At 44.3% G+C, this 18,647-nt stretch overlaps 1 protein-coding gene across 6 annotated transcripts in view; it reads right to left on the bottom strand.

Moving 5' to 3' along the window:
* GOLM1 (golgi membrane protein 1) overlaps positions 1-18,075 on the bottom strand; it is a 32,967-nt gene extending 14,892 nt beyond the window's left edge. Inside the window, exons 1-6 of one of the 6 annotated variants that reach the window (XM_037374628.1) lie at positions 17,910-18,075; positions 17,364-17,425; positions 10,780-10,956; positions 8,577-8,756; positions 2,621-2,675; positions 1,486-1,588 (exon numbers count right to left, since the gene is read on the bottom strand). In XM_037374628.1, coding sequence (XP_037230525.1) covers positions 1,486-1,588; positions 2,621-2,675; positions 8,577-8,756; positions 10,780-10,908 — 467 coding nt within the window. In that variant the 5' untranslated portion in view covers positions 10,909-10,956; positions 17,364-17,425; positions 17,910-18,075. The other 5 variants (XM_037374629.1, XM_037374632.1, XM_037374633.1 and 2 more) reach the window with 5 other exon arrangements.
* Positions 18,076-18,647: the final 572 nt, after the last annotated feature.

Genomic DNA, 18,647 nt, shown 5'->3' with positions numbered 1-18,647 from the left:
ATAAACAAAGAGGGACTCTTCACAGTATACTCCCATGAGCAGAGATGTGATTTCTTTGATGGAGCTGTACTTTAAAACATTTAACCAGACATGGGCAATAAACCTTAGTTTTCAGAAGCTAGACTCACTACGTTTGCCTTCTATCAGTTGCCCACACACATGGACCAATCCAGTGCTTCAAGGATGTACTTCTCATATAGAGCAGGACCGTACAGCACATACATACAGCTACAGATCTATTTATTCTTGCCAATCTCAGCCTTACAAAGAAGATGCTGGCAAACAGGTACTCTTAACTTGCAAAGAACTATTAATGAGTCCCAGCCTTGTCATTTAACTAAACAGCAAAGACATGCCACTTAACAACCGTGGTACACAACAAGCTTAAGAAGGAAAATGTATCTTAGTGGACATGTAAGTGCAGTATGTCTTAATAAAAGGTTGGTAAAAACTTAACTCTCCAACTTCCTTCTACTTTTCCTGTTAGAAGTCCTAAGTTATTAGAACACCACTAACACAATCTATCTGGGTCACCATTATTAAATGAGTAATAGTGTTCTAAAAAAAAAAAAAAAAAAGTATAAAGCCAATTGGTAATCTGTAAGAAAAAAAAGTAAAAAACCCACCCAAAACACTAATACTAATCCTTAATTCTTAGAGGGAAAATAAAGAAAAAACGTATTTCAAGTCTGGCCTGCATAATTCAAGTTCTTTGATTGCTGTGTTGAACTTTTACTTGTAATTCCTACAAAATCTGGCTAAACAGTGGCTGCTGAAAAAATACTCATCACTTCAGCAATTATATTCTTGATGGAAAATCATTACGAGAATATGCAAACAGCAAATTCTGTTGGTTTTCCGTAGCCACATACTAGAGGGAAGATACAAAAGCATGTGAAGACTGGTAGAGGGAACAAGAACATTACTGACTACAAAGAATCCAGGATAAATTCCTAGGAATACCAGAAATGTGTATTTAGTGTAAGGGTACTGACAAGCACTTGTGTTCAGTTACCCATGCCTCATAATTCAGTGGGAAATTTCAACAAAAACCATGACTAGTTATGAACTGTAATGCAGAACACATGGCTCTGACCACAACTTGTACCATAAACTTTTTGAGACCTCTGGCAGGTCAGTGAGGGTATTGCCATATCTTAGTTCTTAAACTTCTTCAGAGTTTAGCCTCTTTGTGTTTCAATTTCCCCCCCCCCCAACTCTCAGATGAGAATATTGCTACCTTTCTCCTCCTGCAATGGAAGGAACATCAAGAGTGCGGGAGAAATCTGTGGATTCTGAAATGCCAAGCATTACAAGGTCTACGCTCTTCTCCAAGATCAACTGTAATTTTACATGTGTCAGGTGTTACTTTCTCCTTAAAAACGTACATTTACTAACAGTGCGACAGCTATCACCAGAATCCTCTGGGTTACAACCAAGTCACCTACAGCTCCAGCAGCCACCTTTTAGAAAGAACATACTTACAGGTCATACGAGAACTTCCTCTGAAGGTTAGTCTGGTTCTTCTGAAACCAGTAAACATCCAGCTGTAGCCTTCCATATTCCGTCTGCAATTCTTTCAAGTGTTCTGACCAGAACAGGATTAAAATGTATATTAAAATACACACACATATATATACCTACATATATTACAGTAGAAGTATCAAATGACAGATCATGGTAAGCATGCTAATTCCATCTATATGTCATGCTTACTACATTTTGTAAACAAATGCATAGGAAATTGTTGAATTTATTCATCAAAGATGCACAGGATTGGGTGAGAATAGCTTTTCAGCCTAACATATTAACAAAAACAGTGTAACAGCTTTTTTTACCTACTTCTCTTCATAAGGAATACGCTAACTTGTTTGCAAACCCTTGCTCTGCTAGGTTTCAGCCCAGAAAATCTTTAGGTCTATTAAATACTAATCAGAACATAGCATGAAATGGTATTCATGTTTATTAGCCATCGGAAGACAAGTTTACAATACTTCCCTGAATAATATGCAATTTACAGTTATGTTCCCCCAAAACAGAGGCATCTATGATTTTGTTTTCTTCCTGATAGAAAGCTGTGTGTGAAGGCACCAGAGGAAGGCACCACAGCATACTGACCTGTTAATAGAACTTAGGATCCATTACTCAGACTTCCTGAGGAATAAATTGCTAACAACAATTCTGAAGCACCAGCATGAACAGAAATTAGTTAGATATTTCTTATTTAATACAGGAGTTCTTTAATTCCTCCAGAGCTTAAGTGCATGGCCCAAACACCTCAGGGAGGAATTGCAAGAATATGCTGCAAAAGGTAGAATGAAGAATAAATCTATTCACAATACATAGAGAAGCTAGGTTTATTCCATATTATTTTGCATCATAAGGGTCAAGAGTCCTACATTAAGTGCTACAGGGGCAAATCCTTCTACTGTTGAGGCAGATTAGCCAGACACTTCACTGGACTGGGCCAGCTGCAGGATCTAAGCCACCACAGCTCCTGCAGCATCCCCATGACTTGAAGAAAGGCAGCTTTCTCAGAAGACACCAGAAAAATGCAAGTCTTAAAAACAGGGGGATAAAAACCAGCATGAGTGAGATGCAGAGAGGTACTACAACATACCTCGTAGACTCTGGATCAGTCGGTCATTTACTGTGATGTTACTCATGAGCACTGCCTGAAAGGAGCAGAAGAGAAGACAATGTTTTAATTGCAAAGGACCTGTGTTACCATTAATATTATAAACACCACCAACCAAGCACTTGTAACAGGATCTGTGCAGCTAGGGGACCTTCACAACACTGTTATAGTTAATGAAAAACCCAAATAGTGGTCAGTGTAAACAAAGCAGAAACCTATGATGTAAGACTCTTAACATAAAACCTGTACAGGTACATATAATGTACCCTCTGCTTTTGTTATTGTCCATTCATTTTGGTATGAAGAGGTAGAAATGTTCCAGTAGATAACTCTTAAGCTATACACACTCTAAATTTCCACTGTTAGGGTGCCTACAACTTCAGCTAGTACCAGACCATCCTTTTTGTTTTCTCCACCATGTGGAAATACGTTTTAAACAGAGGTAGTCTTCCAGACCTCTGCTGTACCAGTCATGAATAAGCAGAGCAGACTGATTTCTCTTGCTAATTTAGCAACACCATGCTATAGCAAGTAGAGTGGTGCATGAGGCAGTGCTTGCTTTTCATTAAAGCTTTTTCAAAACTATAAAATGCAACACTGGTTTAAAAAACAGAAACAAAACACATGTAGGCACCTTCTCCCTCTCACAGCAGGCTTTCTTCTCCCCTCACCCCACCCCAGTCCACTGTCATTTTTTTTGAGCAGAGCTGACTCTCTGCATACCAATAGGTACTCTGTCTCAGAAGGCTGTGCTGGGAATTCAAATTTTCCCAGAAGGAGGGGATCTGAGAGCAGCTGTGGCCAGTATTAAAAGACACTGAACAACAGGACAGTGACATGCTTCACATGTAATATACAAAGCTTGGGTCCCTGCTCAGTAAAAAAATGTGGGCTCAGAAGAATTACAGAAATCCAAAGAAAATTACGAAGTGCAAAAGCACATTCTGGCAGTTACAAATAAGAGACATTACACATACTGTTCTCCTCTTCAAAAAGATTCTTGTTGCTGCACATATCCCAAAAGCTATGAGTTCTAAATAACAGCCATACAAAGTATTGTTCTTTAGAAAATTGCTTATGGATTAGAAACAGCCCTTTTACATTTCAGATTCCTTATCTATTCATGTAAGCTTTCTTCATCTCTTCAGTTTATTTCTGTATGGATTTCCAGAACATATTTTCTAAATTTACATTAATCCTTAAAAAGTCAAGCAGATTTTTTAAAAGAAGACTGATCACAGAAGTGATTTACACATACTCACACCTAAGAGGGTAATTATGTCATAATTACAACAGTTTTCCAGGATTACATTGCCTTAGTGAATGGTGAACCCACAGGGTATGTCAGACTCTGACCACCTCCCAACTTCTATGCCCTAGTCCTTTTAAGCAGCACAGTGACAGTTCCATCAGAAAAGGTGGCAGATTTAACTCAAAGTGGTTACCACACTGCCACTGACAATGGACTTCAATGTGGCAAGTATTTTACTGGTGTACTATTTGGTATGAAACTAAATCAGGAACATAATTATTCTGTATTTTATCAACAGAGAAGTAAAACACAGTGAACACATACGAACTGCAATTAAGGTAAGTCCTGAATGTCATTTGAGAGCTGCTTTTGGTAAGGAGTCCACATTGTGAAAGTTTTTTCCTGTACAGATTTTTTCTATAACCAGAACAACCATCATTTCTCCCTGAAAAAGGGTTTTTTGAGATGGATCATTCACTCCTACACATCACCTGAAAGCATTTTCATTTTTCTTTATAAACAGTAACAACAACTAAACAAGATCCCATTTCCCACTCAGAGATCTGTCTAGTTAGTCAGACAGTTTGTATTCATTCTGAAGCAAGTTGAGAAGCTCGGAGATTCAAATTCGCATTCATCCTTTGTGACTAGGTAAATACTTGGTGCTAATCCCTGTGGGGTAAGTAAGTTCAGTTCAAGGACCAAGTTTCCCATAACCAGAAAGGGTGAATGCATTACTTGCCTCTCAGGAATCCTCGATTCCACTAGAATCTGTGAGGCCAAAAAACAAGGATAAATGTGTGCCTGTGTGTGTAGGTATACAAGTATGTATACACATGTGAATATACAACACACACACACGGATATACATACACACATGAAGAAAATCACTCAGAAACAGTCTTTTCTTACATTCCACATCTCTCTGTGCAATAACCTTTGATCCTGGACAGCTTCTTCAGATCAAGATCCTTCGTAAGGAGAACTAAGTTTTCCCTCTCTTCCTTACCACCATACCAGGGGCATTCCTAACTTAAGAGTGGATGAATCTATGCCAACTGGACTGATGGCATCTTTTGACAAATACACACAGGTTCCTAGTAAAACAGCTCTCCCTACTCTGAAATCACACAGTTAGAAAACAACATCTATTTGTGCAGGGTATTTACTCATGCATCGCAAGAAGAGCAAATTTTGTATTTGCCATGAAGTGGAGCACAGGCACACACATGCTTGTCCTACCACTTCAGGCTCCTGAGACATGCTCTTCCCAGTACAAAAAAAGCAGAAGACCGGAAATTAGTTCATGGCATCACTTTTATCAAATGCTTCCTACAGCATCAGCTCCTGAGGTTTCAACAGCAAGCTTCACAGACTATCCCATCACTGAACAACTGCGTTTTAGGACGACGGAGTGAAAAGCACTTAAGAGGAAGAAACAGCTATATTAGGTTGGCCCCAAAAGCCTGTTGAGGAGCCTGGCTGACAGTCCCTCGGGAGGCAGTCCTGAAGGGCCAAGGGGTCCAGGAAGGCTGGACAGTCTTCAACAACGATATCTTAAAGGTGCAGAGGCAGGCGGTCCCCACGTGCCAGAAGACAGGCTGGTGGGATAGAAGACCAGCCTGGCTGAATAGAGAGCTTTGGCTGGAACTCGGGGGAAAAAGGAGAGTTCACCACCTCCGGAGCAGGGGCAGCCAGCTCAGGAGGGCTGTAAGGATGACACGAGGTTATGCAGGGAGAAGGTGAGAAAGGCGAAAGCCCAGCTAGAACTCACGCTGCCCACTGCTGTGAATAATAACAAAAAATGTTACAAACACATTAGAAACGAAAGGGGGGCCGAGGATAATGTCCATCCCTTATTGGATGCGCAGGGAACATGGCCACAAAGCACAAGGAAAAGGCTGAGGTACTTAATGCCTGCTTTGCCTCAGTCTTCAATAGCAAGGCCAGTACCCTCAGGTTACGCAGCCTCCTGAGCTGGAAGATGCGGACAAGGAGCAGAACACGGTCCCCACAGTCCACGAGGAAATGGTCAGGGACCTGCTGCAGCACCTGGACACGCACAAGTCTGTGGAGCTGGCTGGGATCCACCCGAGGGTACCGCGGGAGCTGGCGCAACAGCTCACCAACCTACTCTCCATCATTTATCAACAGTCCGGGCTAACTGGAGAGGCCCCAGCTGACTGGAGATTAGCCAGCGTGACACCCACATACAAGAAGGGCAGGAAGGAGGATCCAGGGAACTACAAGCCTGTCAGCCTGACCTCAGTGCCAGGGAAGGTTGTGCAGGAGATCACCCTCAAAGCCATCATGTGGCATGTACAGGACAAGCAGGGGATCAGGCCCAGCCAGCATGGGTTTATGGAAGGCAGGACAAGCCTTTGACACTGTTTCCCACAACATTCTCCTGGATCTGGGGGTGCTGGCTGAACATGAGCCACCCGTGGACCCAGGCGGTCAAGAAGGCCAACAGCATCCTGGCTTGTGTTCAAAATAATGTGGCCAGCAGGACAAGCAATAGCTTTGACCCCCTGTACTCGGTGCTGGTGAAGCTGCACCTTGAATACTGTGTTCAGTTTTGGGCCCCTCAGTTCAAGAGGAACGCTGAGGTGCTGGGTGCATCCAGAGAAGGGCAATGGAGCTGCTGAAGGACCCGGAGCACAAGTCTTATGAGGGGCAGCTGAGGGAACTGGGGTTGTTTTGCCTAGAGTACACTCGGGGGGGACCTTATTGCTCCCTACAACTACCTGGAAGGAGGCTGTAGGCAGATGGGGGCAGGTCTCTTCTCCCAGATCACAACCAACAGGACAAGATGAAACGGCCTCAAGTTGCACCAGGGGAGGTGTAGATTGGGTATTAGGGAAGATTTCTCAATGAAGGGGTGGTGAATTGTTGGAACAAGCTGCCCAGGGAGGTGGTAGAATCATCCTCCCTGGAGGTGTCTGAAAAATTCATACATGCAATGTTTAGCCACATGGTTTAGTGGAAAATTTCATGGTCCTGGGCTAATAGTTGCACTTGATGATCAAGGTCTTTTTCAACCTAAATGATTCTACGGTTCTATGAAAAGAGGTGTCCTGGTTTCAGCTGAAGTATGAGTTCATTTTCTTCTTGGTGGCTAGTGCGGTGCTGTGTGTGGATTAGGTGTGGGAGCAGGCTATTCAGGGACTTTTCCATTTCTCAGGCCTTGCCAACAAGAAGGCTAGAGGGGTACAGGAAACTGGGAGGGAACACAGCCAGCACAGCTGACCTGAACTAGCCAAAGGGATATTCCATACCATGCGCGGGACATCATGCTCTGTATATAAACTGGGGGAGGGTGGGCTGGCTGGGGTACTGATCATTGCTCAGTGACTGGCTGGCCATCAGTTGGCAGGCGGTGAGCAATCGTACTGTGCCTCAGTTTTCTTTTCTCCCTTCCCTTTGGATTTCATCCCTCTCCCCTTCCCCCTCCTTTTCATTGTAACTGTTATTGTTGCTATTATTGCTTTTATGGTTTTATTCTACCTCAATTATTAAGCTGTTTTTACCTCAGCCCTTGAGTTTCGCATCCTTTTTGATTCTCCTTCCCACCTCTCTGTGGGAGGGGGGAATGATCGAGCTACTGTGTGGCACTTAATTACTGGCTGGGGTTAAACCAGTCCTTTTTGGCCAAAACCAGGACAAGAGGTAAAAAGAATTATTTCTTTGAAGACCTCGGATAAAAATGATTCAAAATAAATTAGGAATATATGCCACTGATGTGTGTATTAATGAAACAATTGCACCTTCCATTTTTCATTTAAGTCTTTCTAAGATTATTCTGGCGATATTTTATTCATGCACCACAAGTTCTGAGCCGCAAATCATCACCTAATGATCAACGCTTAACCTGAAGAGCACCTATTACCATCATCAGTTGTATCTGTTCAGTCCACTGAAAAGAATAGTCCTGGAAAGAGACTCCACAGGAGAAACAATAAGCCACTAATAAATATTCTCAGCTAAATACTTCTAGTAACCAAGAGAAAAGTGATATTGACTAACAGCCATACCTGACTGGTATAAGCAACATGAGGAAAATACAGAACAAAACAGTTTTGAAGATACTACACAGCAGTAATTACACACACTGCTATTTAAGAAGGTATGGTCACATTCTTCACAAAGGACCCCAACTTCTCTGGCAATGCTGCACTGTCAGGAGCACTGCCACAAAAGGCTAGTCTAAACTTATCATGTCTCCCAACACTATGGGGTCTTGGAGACAGAAGGTCGAGGTGCCAGAAAATTTGTAACGCATTTAGAAATAAATGTCAACCATTTATGCCTACAAATACATACAAATGTATTTGGGAATATGAATATATCTGTTGGTGCAGTTTCTTCCTTTCATGAAGTTTTAAAACATCAGCATACAGGAAAGAAAGCCAGAGGCCAACCCAAGATTGGTAAGAATAATTTATAGAGGGGGTAAAGATTTTATTCACAAGTGCTGTTACTTTCAGCTTCTAATATTTAACATACAATGAATGCTATAATGTGAATTCGATGTCCATTTTCTATATACTATGCAATAATAGTTGAAATAAATATTTTGCTACACCAATACTGACTGTATCGGCTAGAACATATGAGCAATATTTTTCTGTTGCAGAGTGTCTTGGTAAACCAGACTCGCAGAAAACTGGCTAGAAAAGGCCCTACCTTTTCTTCCTGATGTACTCTGTTCGCATTTTCCATCTGAAAGCTGTGCAAGGACTGGATTTTGTCTATCTGCTGTCGCTGCTTCTCTAGCTCCCCTTGGAATTCATTCTTTTTGAGCTCCACAGCGCCTCTCTCTGCTGCCGCCCTGCGGACTTTGCCTTCCAGATCCATGATCCGACCCTGAGGATGAGCAAATTAGTCAAAGCAAACAGAAATGCTTCCCCCTTGCCAGACTCTTCCCCAATATACTCAAAGAATACCAAATTTCACAGAACTAACAATGCTAATGTCACCAAAGTATAGTGTCAGCTGGGGATACCTGCCACACACAGACACACCCACCCCAGTTTTACACAAATTAACAGTACAGCATAGTCCGAGACAATCAAAATTTCAGTTAAGGGAAATGCAAAGCTGCCTCAGTACTTGAGCTTGAAGAAAATCAAAAACACTCCCACAAAAATAACCCACGAAAAAAGGCTGCAGTCTACAATTCTTCTGAAGTACAAGGTCAAATAATTTTTATAAGTTAATCCAGGCAATTCTGATATCACTGCACTTCCCAGTGTTGATCTTAAATTAATTCAGAAGGAAAACTCATCTCTCAAATCAATACATTTTCCTGAAAGACTTGGGAAAGAGTAGAGGAACAACAACACTGCCCAACATAAAACACTGACATATGGCTGTTACACAAAGACACATACGAGAAAACCCCATTTATAAGCAGAACATTGTCATTCTTCTTGATTGCTCAAAGAGCAGTGACAATCAGAGGAAAATTCACACACCACAGTATGCTACATACTACTGCCCGCCTACTCTGCTTCTCTGCCACAGAGAGAGAGAGAACGGAGAGGTGGCAGGGATGGGGTGAGGCGCTGAGTTGTAGTTTAGCTGGAAGAGCAAAGAAAAGCACTTACTCCATTTCAGTCATAACAGCTGCAAAGTCTTGCCAACGAATGAGTTGACAGCGCGCTTTAGAAGCTCTGTCTGCATCTTCAGTTACGCTTTTACTTCAGAGTACATGACTATGCAGAACTGAAACTATTTTCAAGCTAATCTTGGGAGAAATGTACATGATGATATACTAAATCAGTTAACAGTACAGAGGACCTTGTGTCTCTAGTTTATTGAGATAAAGAGTAAGCTTTATTTTCCCCCCTATTAGCTGGCTTACAGCCATGCAGCAAAGCTTCAGCAGTACTGCTGGTAGCCACCACCCTGAGGCCACTGACTAAGGGAAAACAAGGGATGACCAGAGTCCCAGAGGACAGGGCATCATACCCTCACCAAAGGAAAGCTAAGGCATACCCATAACCACATGGCCAGAGACACATATCCTGTTTGAACAGTGCGCACTCTGAGGTGAAACAGTTCGATTGCTACAGCTGTCAACTCAGTACTAACATCTTGCTCAATTACAAAGAGGACACAAATTCACTGGAAAAACTTGGATGGAGCTCTCATCAGCCATGTTTAATCACTAGTTCATTAGTTTTTATGTTTGCTTGTTAAAAAAAGGGCAAAGAAAAAAAATCAACCATCCTGCACACATTGTCACAAACTAGAAACTTTATTCACATACCTAACTTCAGAGTACACTCCAGAAAGGATTAAAAACAAAGTTCAACAGTCACAGCAAATACAGTTACTGTTAGAAAAATAACAGACAAGGTAATTATTCCATGTTAGTTGTGTGCCCTCTTTAGGAAAGGTTTCCAAGAAGCACAAATACAGATCTTTAGACACTGTTTCTGAACAAGCAAGGTTTCCTTGTACTTGGTGGGAAGTATGCATACGTTCTTATAGGTCATGTAAGAAAAAAAATCTAGGGAGATGAGCAAAATGCACATGCCCATTCACATTAAAAATGGAGTGCCCATCTCAACGTACAATTAGGAAGAAAAGAGGATGGCATTTGCCACCTCTGTAACTGAAAGAACACAAGATGGCTGAACACTTTGTGTGAGCAGAAGTAACAAGTACCATACATGAAGGTCTTCAAGTTCTGTGTCCCACCCACGTACAAAAAGGCATTCCTCCCATTTCTCCCCACCTCCCACTACTGGTAAGCAACAACTTGTGAAAATGCCTGTAACAAGCTGAAGCTCCTGGCCTACCACAGGCAGGGGAAACATCCATCTTGCATCCTGTTAACCACACATTTACAAGATGACATGCAGAGCAATAGGAAAGTTACCTGCAGATCCACGCTGCGAGAACTTGCAATCCAGTAATTGAAACCCAAAACAATGATGCATGCCACAAGCGCAGCCAGGAGGAGGGGTGGAGACTTCATCCCTCTACAGCTGTTTCCTAGCCCTACCATTTCAAGAAGAAAAAAAACAAACCCAAAAATCCACAACAGTGTGGAAACCTGCAAATTAAAACAGACAAATTATATTGCATCCTTCGCTACAGCTATTTTATATACACAATGAAACTTTTATTGCAGTAACACAAGAGCTGTCAGCTGAAGGGACCTACACCTAGCAAGGAAGGCCCACTGTCCAGGTATTTTCATCTGAAGGACAAAGAACAGCAATCTTGTACATAAAGCTTCACAAGGACTTCAGAGGGAATCATGAATATTCCTAACAATGTGATGAAGATCTGCAATAAACAGAACAAACCAGCCATCCTTTTATCATACATGCCACCCAAAAAGCTAATGAGACAACAATGGTCTACAGATAGGATAGATTTCTTGTTAATTCCCTCAGTCCGAAAATACACTTGGCCTCACTGTTTCAGGAGTAATTTGCATTTTGCTTCCTAAACTTGGCTCATTTCATCTTATTCCTTCTGATAATACTATTTTATTTTCAGTGTTGGAACCAGAAAGTTAAATAAATCAGATTGTACCAAATTAAAGATAATAATAATGAAAAAAAAAAATAGCAGACACTCCATTGATTTCAATGGTAAATTAGTACCATGTGATGTTTGGTTTGATCCTCAGCTGCTTTCTCTGCTCCCAACAGAAGACAACCTTGCTTTGACGAATGAGCAGTACCAATAGTACTACTGGTTGCTATTGAACTTGGGTTGTTTCTGTGGAATAGCCTATCTTAGCAGAAAAGCAGAGGCAAAGGGCAGTTCCAATGCTGTTTGAAATAGGCCATACTCATCCTATGACATGGTAAAATCTGTTCTTAATGAGTGTAATAGCATCTAACTCAATGAATCCTCAAATCCACTGGGAATCTTGAGCACGGTTTGTAACAGATTGCTCTCTTGTAAACAGAGAGAGATCAACTGTTTTTCCCCTTTTGTGCTCCTGCAAAGAAAAACCAGCAAAAATGAGCCCAGAAAATCAGACAGCAAACACTGATGCATCACAAGACACTAACTAAATCCAAAATAGGTACATTCCCTATTAATATATTGTAGTCTCTCAAGGTGCACGCTCTTAAATAAACCAACCTTTTTCCTATGGATGCAATTCACAAGTTGTGATGTATTTAAAAATTAACAAATGGTATCAACTCTCAAAGGGTTTACACATGGACATACACTGTAATCACAGAGGAAGAAGGTGATGTCAGCAGTTAGCAGGTACCAGAAATGCCAGTTTTACTGTATGTCCAGCTCACACATAACTGTGCACACGGCACCCTCTGCAGAAAACCCTCTTTACAGGCAATATAAAATAAAACCATCCTCCTCTTTTCTCAGCAGGGACTGCATGATACTTCACCAGATTGGTTACGGCTTCAAGTCTACATGTTCATTTGAAGAGTTTGTGAATGTGGGGATGGGGTATATATGGAGTCTAAGAGTAAAAAATGGCTTCCTGAAAATGGTCTCTCTTCATGTATTTACATACACAGAGACAAAAAACCCTCCAAAACCAAACTGAAAACAAACCAAAAAAAGTGTGCATAGCTGCACAGGTCCAACACCCAAGGCTCAAGTTTCTTGCCTAAGAAAACCTCAGCTACAGAGCAAACCGATAGATGCAACACAGCTGCAAAGCAGAAAAACAGGCAGAAAAATAGAAATGCAGTAGACTAAAACACACACATAGATACACACAAATTTCCAACACAAAGCCAAAAATTGCAGAAACAACTACATTTTGCACACATTATGCTCCTTCTGTGCCATCCTACAAGCAGAGCCTGAGAAGTACAGAGTGACCTTGCCTTACATAGATTCCCTGAAAACCACAAACCACAGATCTCCAGAACAGCAAAAATGAGAGGTGGAAAATGGGGATGATCAGCACTCTTGCATCAGCTAAGAATGAGATAATTCATTTACTTTTGCTTACTGGAATAAAATACTACATTTCCAAAAATATATATAGCAATCTGTCATGAAGCCATTTGTATCCTGCTCTTCAGTGTTAGAATATTAGCCGCTATACTTGAAAACATGGAAAAATTACTAAACATAGCACTGGAAGACATAATGCATCATTCCAAATGTTACTTGAATAAAATAATCTGCATTTTCCTCCTAGCAGTCAGAAGTAGAGAAAGCAGTCCACATTACCTGCAGTAACAACTTGCACTGGAATTTAACTACTGTACAAATATTTGTGACTAGCTGTTAAGCTCAAAAAAGGTTCAGATGCAAAGCAACTATATTGTTCAAAGGAAGAACGAATAGTTCACTGTGTAGCTTAAAGCATGGGCACAAAACCATGTTAAAGGAACGCCAATACACCCACCGAGTTGTGGCAGTCTGACCCTGGCTGAATGTCAAGTGCCCACCAAAACTGTTCTGTCACTCCCTTCCTCAACCGAACAGAGGAGAGAAAATACAATGCAAAGCTTGTGCGTCAAGATAAGGGCAGGGACATCACTCAGCAATTGCCATTATGGGCAAAATGGATTTGACTTGGCGAAAATTAGTTTATTACCATTCAAATAACATAAAAAACCACCTTCCCCTTACCCCATCCTTCTTCCCAGGCTCAACATCACTCCCTGCAGTGGGATGGGGAATGGGGGTTACAGACAGTTCATCACACATTGTCTCTGCCGCTCCTTCCTCCTCACACTCTTCCCCTGCTCCAGCACAGGGTCCCTCCCACGGGACACAGCTCTCCATGAACGTCCCCAACGTGAGTCCTTCCCACACACTGCAGTTCTTCACGCACTGCTCCAGTGTGAGTCCTTCCACGGGGTGCAGTCCTTCAGGCACAGACTGCTCCAGCATGGGTCCCTCACAGGATCACAAGTCCTTCCAGCAAACCTGCTCCAGCCTGGGCTCTTCTCTCCATGGGTCCACAGGTCCTGCCAGCAAACCTCCTTCAGCACAGGCTTCCCATGGGATCACAGCCTCCTTTGGGCACCCACCTGCTCCAACACAGGGTCCTCCAGAAGCTTCAGGTGGGTATCTGCTCCACCATGGGCCTCCGTGGGCTGCAGGGGCACAGCCTGCCTCACCGTGGGCTGCACCTCACACTGCAGGTAAGTCTCTGCTCCAGCGCCTGGAGCACTCCTCCCCCTCCTACTTCACTGACCTTGGTGTCTGCAGAGTTCTTGCTCTCACAGTTTCACTCCTCTCTTCTGCTGTTGCATGTTGCTTTTTCCCCCCTTCTCTTTCTCCCTTCTTAATAAGCTACCACAGAGGTGCTTCCACTGTCGCCAACGGGCTTGGCCTCGGCCGGCAGCAGGCCTGTCTTGCAGCCGGGTGGCACTGGCTCCATTGGACACAGGGGAAGTTTCTGGCAGCTTCTCACAGAAGCCACCCCTGTAGACCCCTGCTACCAAAACCTTGCCATGCAAACCCACTACATGAGTACACAAACCCAGCAGCCTCACCAACTCTTCTGTTGTTTTAGCTATTAAAAGCAGGCAGGCAAGAAAGCATTGATTTCACCAAAACCTGTTTGACTTCAATACATTTCTCTCTATAGAAAATCCAGTGTTTTTTACCCTTAAATAAATCATGTGAATTGGGAACGTATTTTTATACTCAACAGAAAGAAAGGCAAAAGGAAGAGGAAAGAGATGAAGAACACAGAAGGATCTTCCTTCCAAATAGCGCAGATCCAAAACATTACCTCAGTTGCAATATTGATATTCCCCTTCTCATTAGTTTAAAAATAAAAACTTTAACTTCCTGTCAAGGATACACACACACATATGCATTTTGGAGAAGCGATAAGCAAATCGGCTCTGTAAGTACATTTACATGGAAATGTATTTTTACATGCTGTTTCACAGGAAACATCTGGTTTGTCACAGCTGTTTGAGTTGAAAATAAATATGTTTCTGATTTTATGGATAAAAAAGTGATTTTACTGAACTTGAAGGAATCTGTGTTTCATGAATATTTATGACAGATGTGAACATGAGGTGGTGTATCATGTGCATAATGCTCCACATTTGCTAGAGCATAAAATTCCTGACTTCTTAATAGCACATTTCATCCTTCTGCTTTACCAACCAAGCAGTGCTTCACTGGAGAGGAAGATGTTTTAGACTGAGATATTCGAGTGAGTTAACGTAGAAGACATTTTTATTTCCCCTATTAATATACTATCAGTCTGAGCAATTCCTTCTTTTAGTGTACTCAGCTGAAGTAGGATAGCTGGTATCCAGCAGTTTTCCACTACAGATAATTAACAGCTGCACTGACTAAGTCTCAACACTAAGACAGAGGCAAAACCAGAGCAAAACAATTTGTGCATTTCAGACTCCCAGAAGGAAAGCCAAGCCCCTCTGCTCACAAGGTCCAGATACTCTTTGTATCTGTGTGAGACCTGCTGAGCAGATGAAGCATTAAATAAAAGCAGTGCACAGCCACAGCAGAAGCAAAAGGAGTGCCTTATACCCTGGCCCACTCACATGCCTACCAACTACCTCCTCCACCACCCAGCCACCACATGGTATAAAGCCATCCTAAGCTGAAGCAGCATGTGAAGAACATGTGCAACATGTGTGAAGGTGCATCTTACTCAGAGCTCTGCACCGCCAAGTAAGGACAGAGACTGACGAAAACCCCTTTAGAAAGGCAGGTTGATAACCAGAGGCAAAAACCCAACAAGGACCTGAGGGCTACCAGACAGCTCTGAGAGGATACACAATGCCACCCCAATCAGACTGGCCAACAGGTGACTGCTCTGCCCAGGCTGGGGTAACTTCTTTCCATCAAGGGACTCCCGCAGATAAGACAACAGTGTTAGCCTCACCTTTTGCAGATTCCTCTCCAGTTTGTCAGTGAGATTCTGGAAGAATTACCTGTTTTTTGAGCTACTGCCATCAAATTTCTATGCCTGACTGCTTGAATAAAAATATATCAGCTTAACCAAACAAGCAGTTCATCAAGCAAGTCAAGCTCTTTCGCTGACAAGTCAGTTATACTCAGACTTTACTAAATCTGACTTAAAGGTACCAGAAATGGTGTGTTATTAAAAATAACTAACTAAAACTTTTAAAAAGTAATTATTAAAAAAGTGAATCAAAAAGCACATATTTAAAAACCAGGATGGTTTGGGGGCAAATGGAAATGGAGAGGTGAAAAAAATGAGTCAAAAGCTTTCATTTTTTGTTTCATATGTGGTTAACATACAGTAGTGATCATCCTTGAAGAGAAATCCAGCTGTTGGTGTTCACTCACAGCTGGATGTTACCCACAAGTACCATCACTCACAGTCACATAGCAAGAACCAGCTACCGCCAAAAGCAACCTTCATGCTTTCAGGGGTGCGCTGACTGGGTCTAATACACTGTCACAAAACACAGCACACAGATTTCTTATCCTCTGCCACAACACTTTTCAGGGGTGGTTTTTTTCCCCAAGTTTGCAAGTCAAAAAGAGGTCAACAAATATTCTTCCAATGGAGATTTAAACTTTGTACAGTGAACTCAAACCTGCTGACCACAAACCTTCCAAATACCTTCCACAACAATTCGCAAACTGCAGGCTGAAAGGAGAACAAAACAAACAAAAAACTCCTGAAACATTCAGTAACACTTTTCAAACTTCTGAAATGAGCCAGTTGCCCAAAGTACAAAGTAGCAAACACCAAAAAAAAAAAAAAAAAAAAAGATAATTCAAACACAGACGCTGCAGGATGTGTCACTGAGTCACTATTTGCCCAAATTATGAAGTTACACTTTATACAAGAACAGGAAGCAGAGAAGCATTTACAGCTGAACACATTCAGCAACTGCACTCTCACCCTTCCGCACTAAACTGCTACCATCCTCCCACCCCTGTAACACAACACGTATAGTTTCGCTGTAAAACATGCAAACCTCCCCTGAGAAAAAAATAAAAATCAACATTACAAATAGCTCTATAGGAGCAAAGTGCTGTTAACGTAAAAGATGATATAAGACTCAATCCAGGAGCTAGGTTAATTAAAAACTTGATCAGCTACTCCCATCTTCAAGTTGACAAGGGAAAACAACAAAGCGAAGAAAGGTAAACCTCTTGGAGTGCAGGAAATAAACCCAGTTATTACTGTGTACTCAATAGTTAAGCCAAAGTTTCTGAGGAGGTGGGGGAAGAAACACTTTTCCAAGCAGAAGCAGGAAGGCCTCTGGAGGCACAAACTTACAAAAAGGCATCAGCCACCCCAGCAGAAGTCAAGAAGACCTCCACAGCTCTGTCTGGCCACGGGGAGGGAAAGCAGGGAACTTGCTGAAGCAGGGCTGGCTCAGAAGTAGGAAAGGTGAACAGCTTCAGGCCACAGCCTTGGCTGAAAGGGACCTCGAAAGACCATCTGGTCCAGTCCTTCCCGGGAAGGGGAGCCTGCAGATCATCTCACACCCCGCCTTGTTATGACCCTTTCTGATTTCTAACCATCATTATTTCTACCTCTGCTGTGAATATTCAGAGTCGTCGTGGGCTCAACACGCAGAAACGTCTGTGCAGAAGACCTAAAAAGGGAAGATTGATGAAATTAAAAAAAACCAATAATTAATACAATAAACCGCTGTTAAGTGTCGGGTATGCATGCAACCTAAGCCCTGACGAGCCACCCCAGTGCCTCCGCAGGCATCCACCCGCGGCAAGGGGGAAGTTCCCGGGGGACGGGACTGGGAGCCCGGGCCGGGTGCGCCGGCCTCACCGCCCGCCTCCCGCCGAGCCCAGCGCCTCCCGCGCCGCCCGCCTCCCGCCGCCCGGCACGGGCTGCTGCCGCCGGCCGAGGCGAGCCCGGCGGGGCAGCGGCAGGCCGCGGCCCGGGGTCTCTGACGCCGCACCGCCCACCCCTCGCCCGGCCCGGTCCGCCTCCGCCGGCCGGCCGCCCGCCTCAGCCGCCGCCGAGACCGAGGTGCAGGGGGACGGGACTCCCGGCAGGCCCGGCCGCGCCAGCCCCCGGCCCAGCCCCGCGGGCAAAGGCGGGGGGCCGCAGCCGCTCACCTCACCTCGCCGTGCCGCCGGCGCCGCGCCCGCCGAGCAGGAAGGCGACCGCAGGCGGCGGCCCGTGCCGCGCCTCCCGCAGCCCCCCGGCGCCCGCCGCGAGGCAGAGCGGTGGCAGCGGCAAGGGGCGCGGCCGGCAGGGCGGGCAGCGCAGGAAGGGCGGGCGCGGGCGAAGCCTGGCAGCCGCAGGGGCAGCGAGCGCGCCCCGACACCGGGCGCTCGCGGCCAGCCCCGCCCCCGGCCCCGCCCCGCCCCGCCCCGCCGGCGCCTGCTGGCGAGGGGCGCCCGGACGCTGCGGCGGGGTTGGCGGCGGCAGCGCCGCGCTCTCGGGCCCGCCCGCGGTGAAGCCGCCGGGCAGCAGCGGGTGCCGCGCTCCCCTCAGCCCGCGCGTCGCGCCCCAGCGGCCGGGGCGGAGCTCCCGACCCGCGGCCCCGCGCAGGGCCCGGGTCCCGGTCGCGGTCACAGGCGATGGAGCGTCTGGAAAGCGGCGCGTGGGGAGAGCTGCGTGTGCGAAATCAGAAACCAGCGGCATAAAACTCTGGAAGGGCGTTTGAACATTATTTTTGACAGCCAAATGGGTGAAGCGGGTGTTTTCTTCGTTCAGAAGTAAAAAAAAAAAAAAATTCGGCGTTAGGCAGCGTGTCTTCCACGGCGATCAGCTCAGCTGAACGCTGCCCACGGCGGCGACCTGCCTGCTGTTTCTGCGAGTTAGCTTTTGCAAGTGGAAGATACACGATC

Source organism: Falco rusticolus, chromosome Z, assembly GCF_015220075.1.
Source record: "Falco rusticolus isolate bFalRus1 chromosome Z, bFalRus1.pri, whole genome shotgun sequence".
Classification (NCBI taxonomy): domain Eukaryota; kingdom Metazoa; phylum Chordata; class Aves; order Falconiformes; family Falconidae; genus Falco; species Falco rusticolus.
This window is presented reverse-complemented; position numbering and strand designations above follow the sequence as displayed.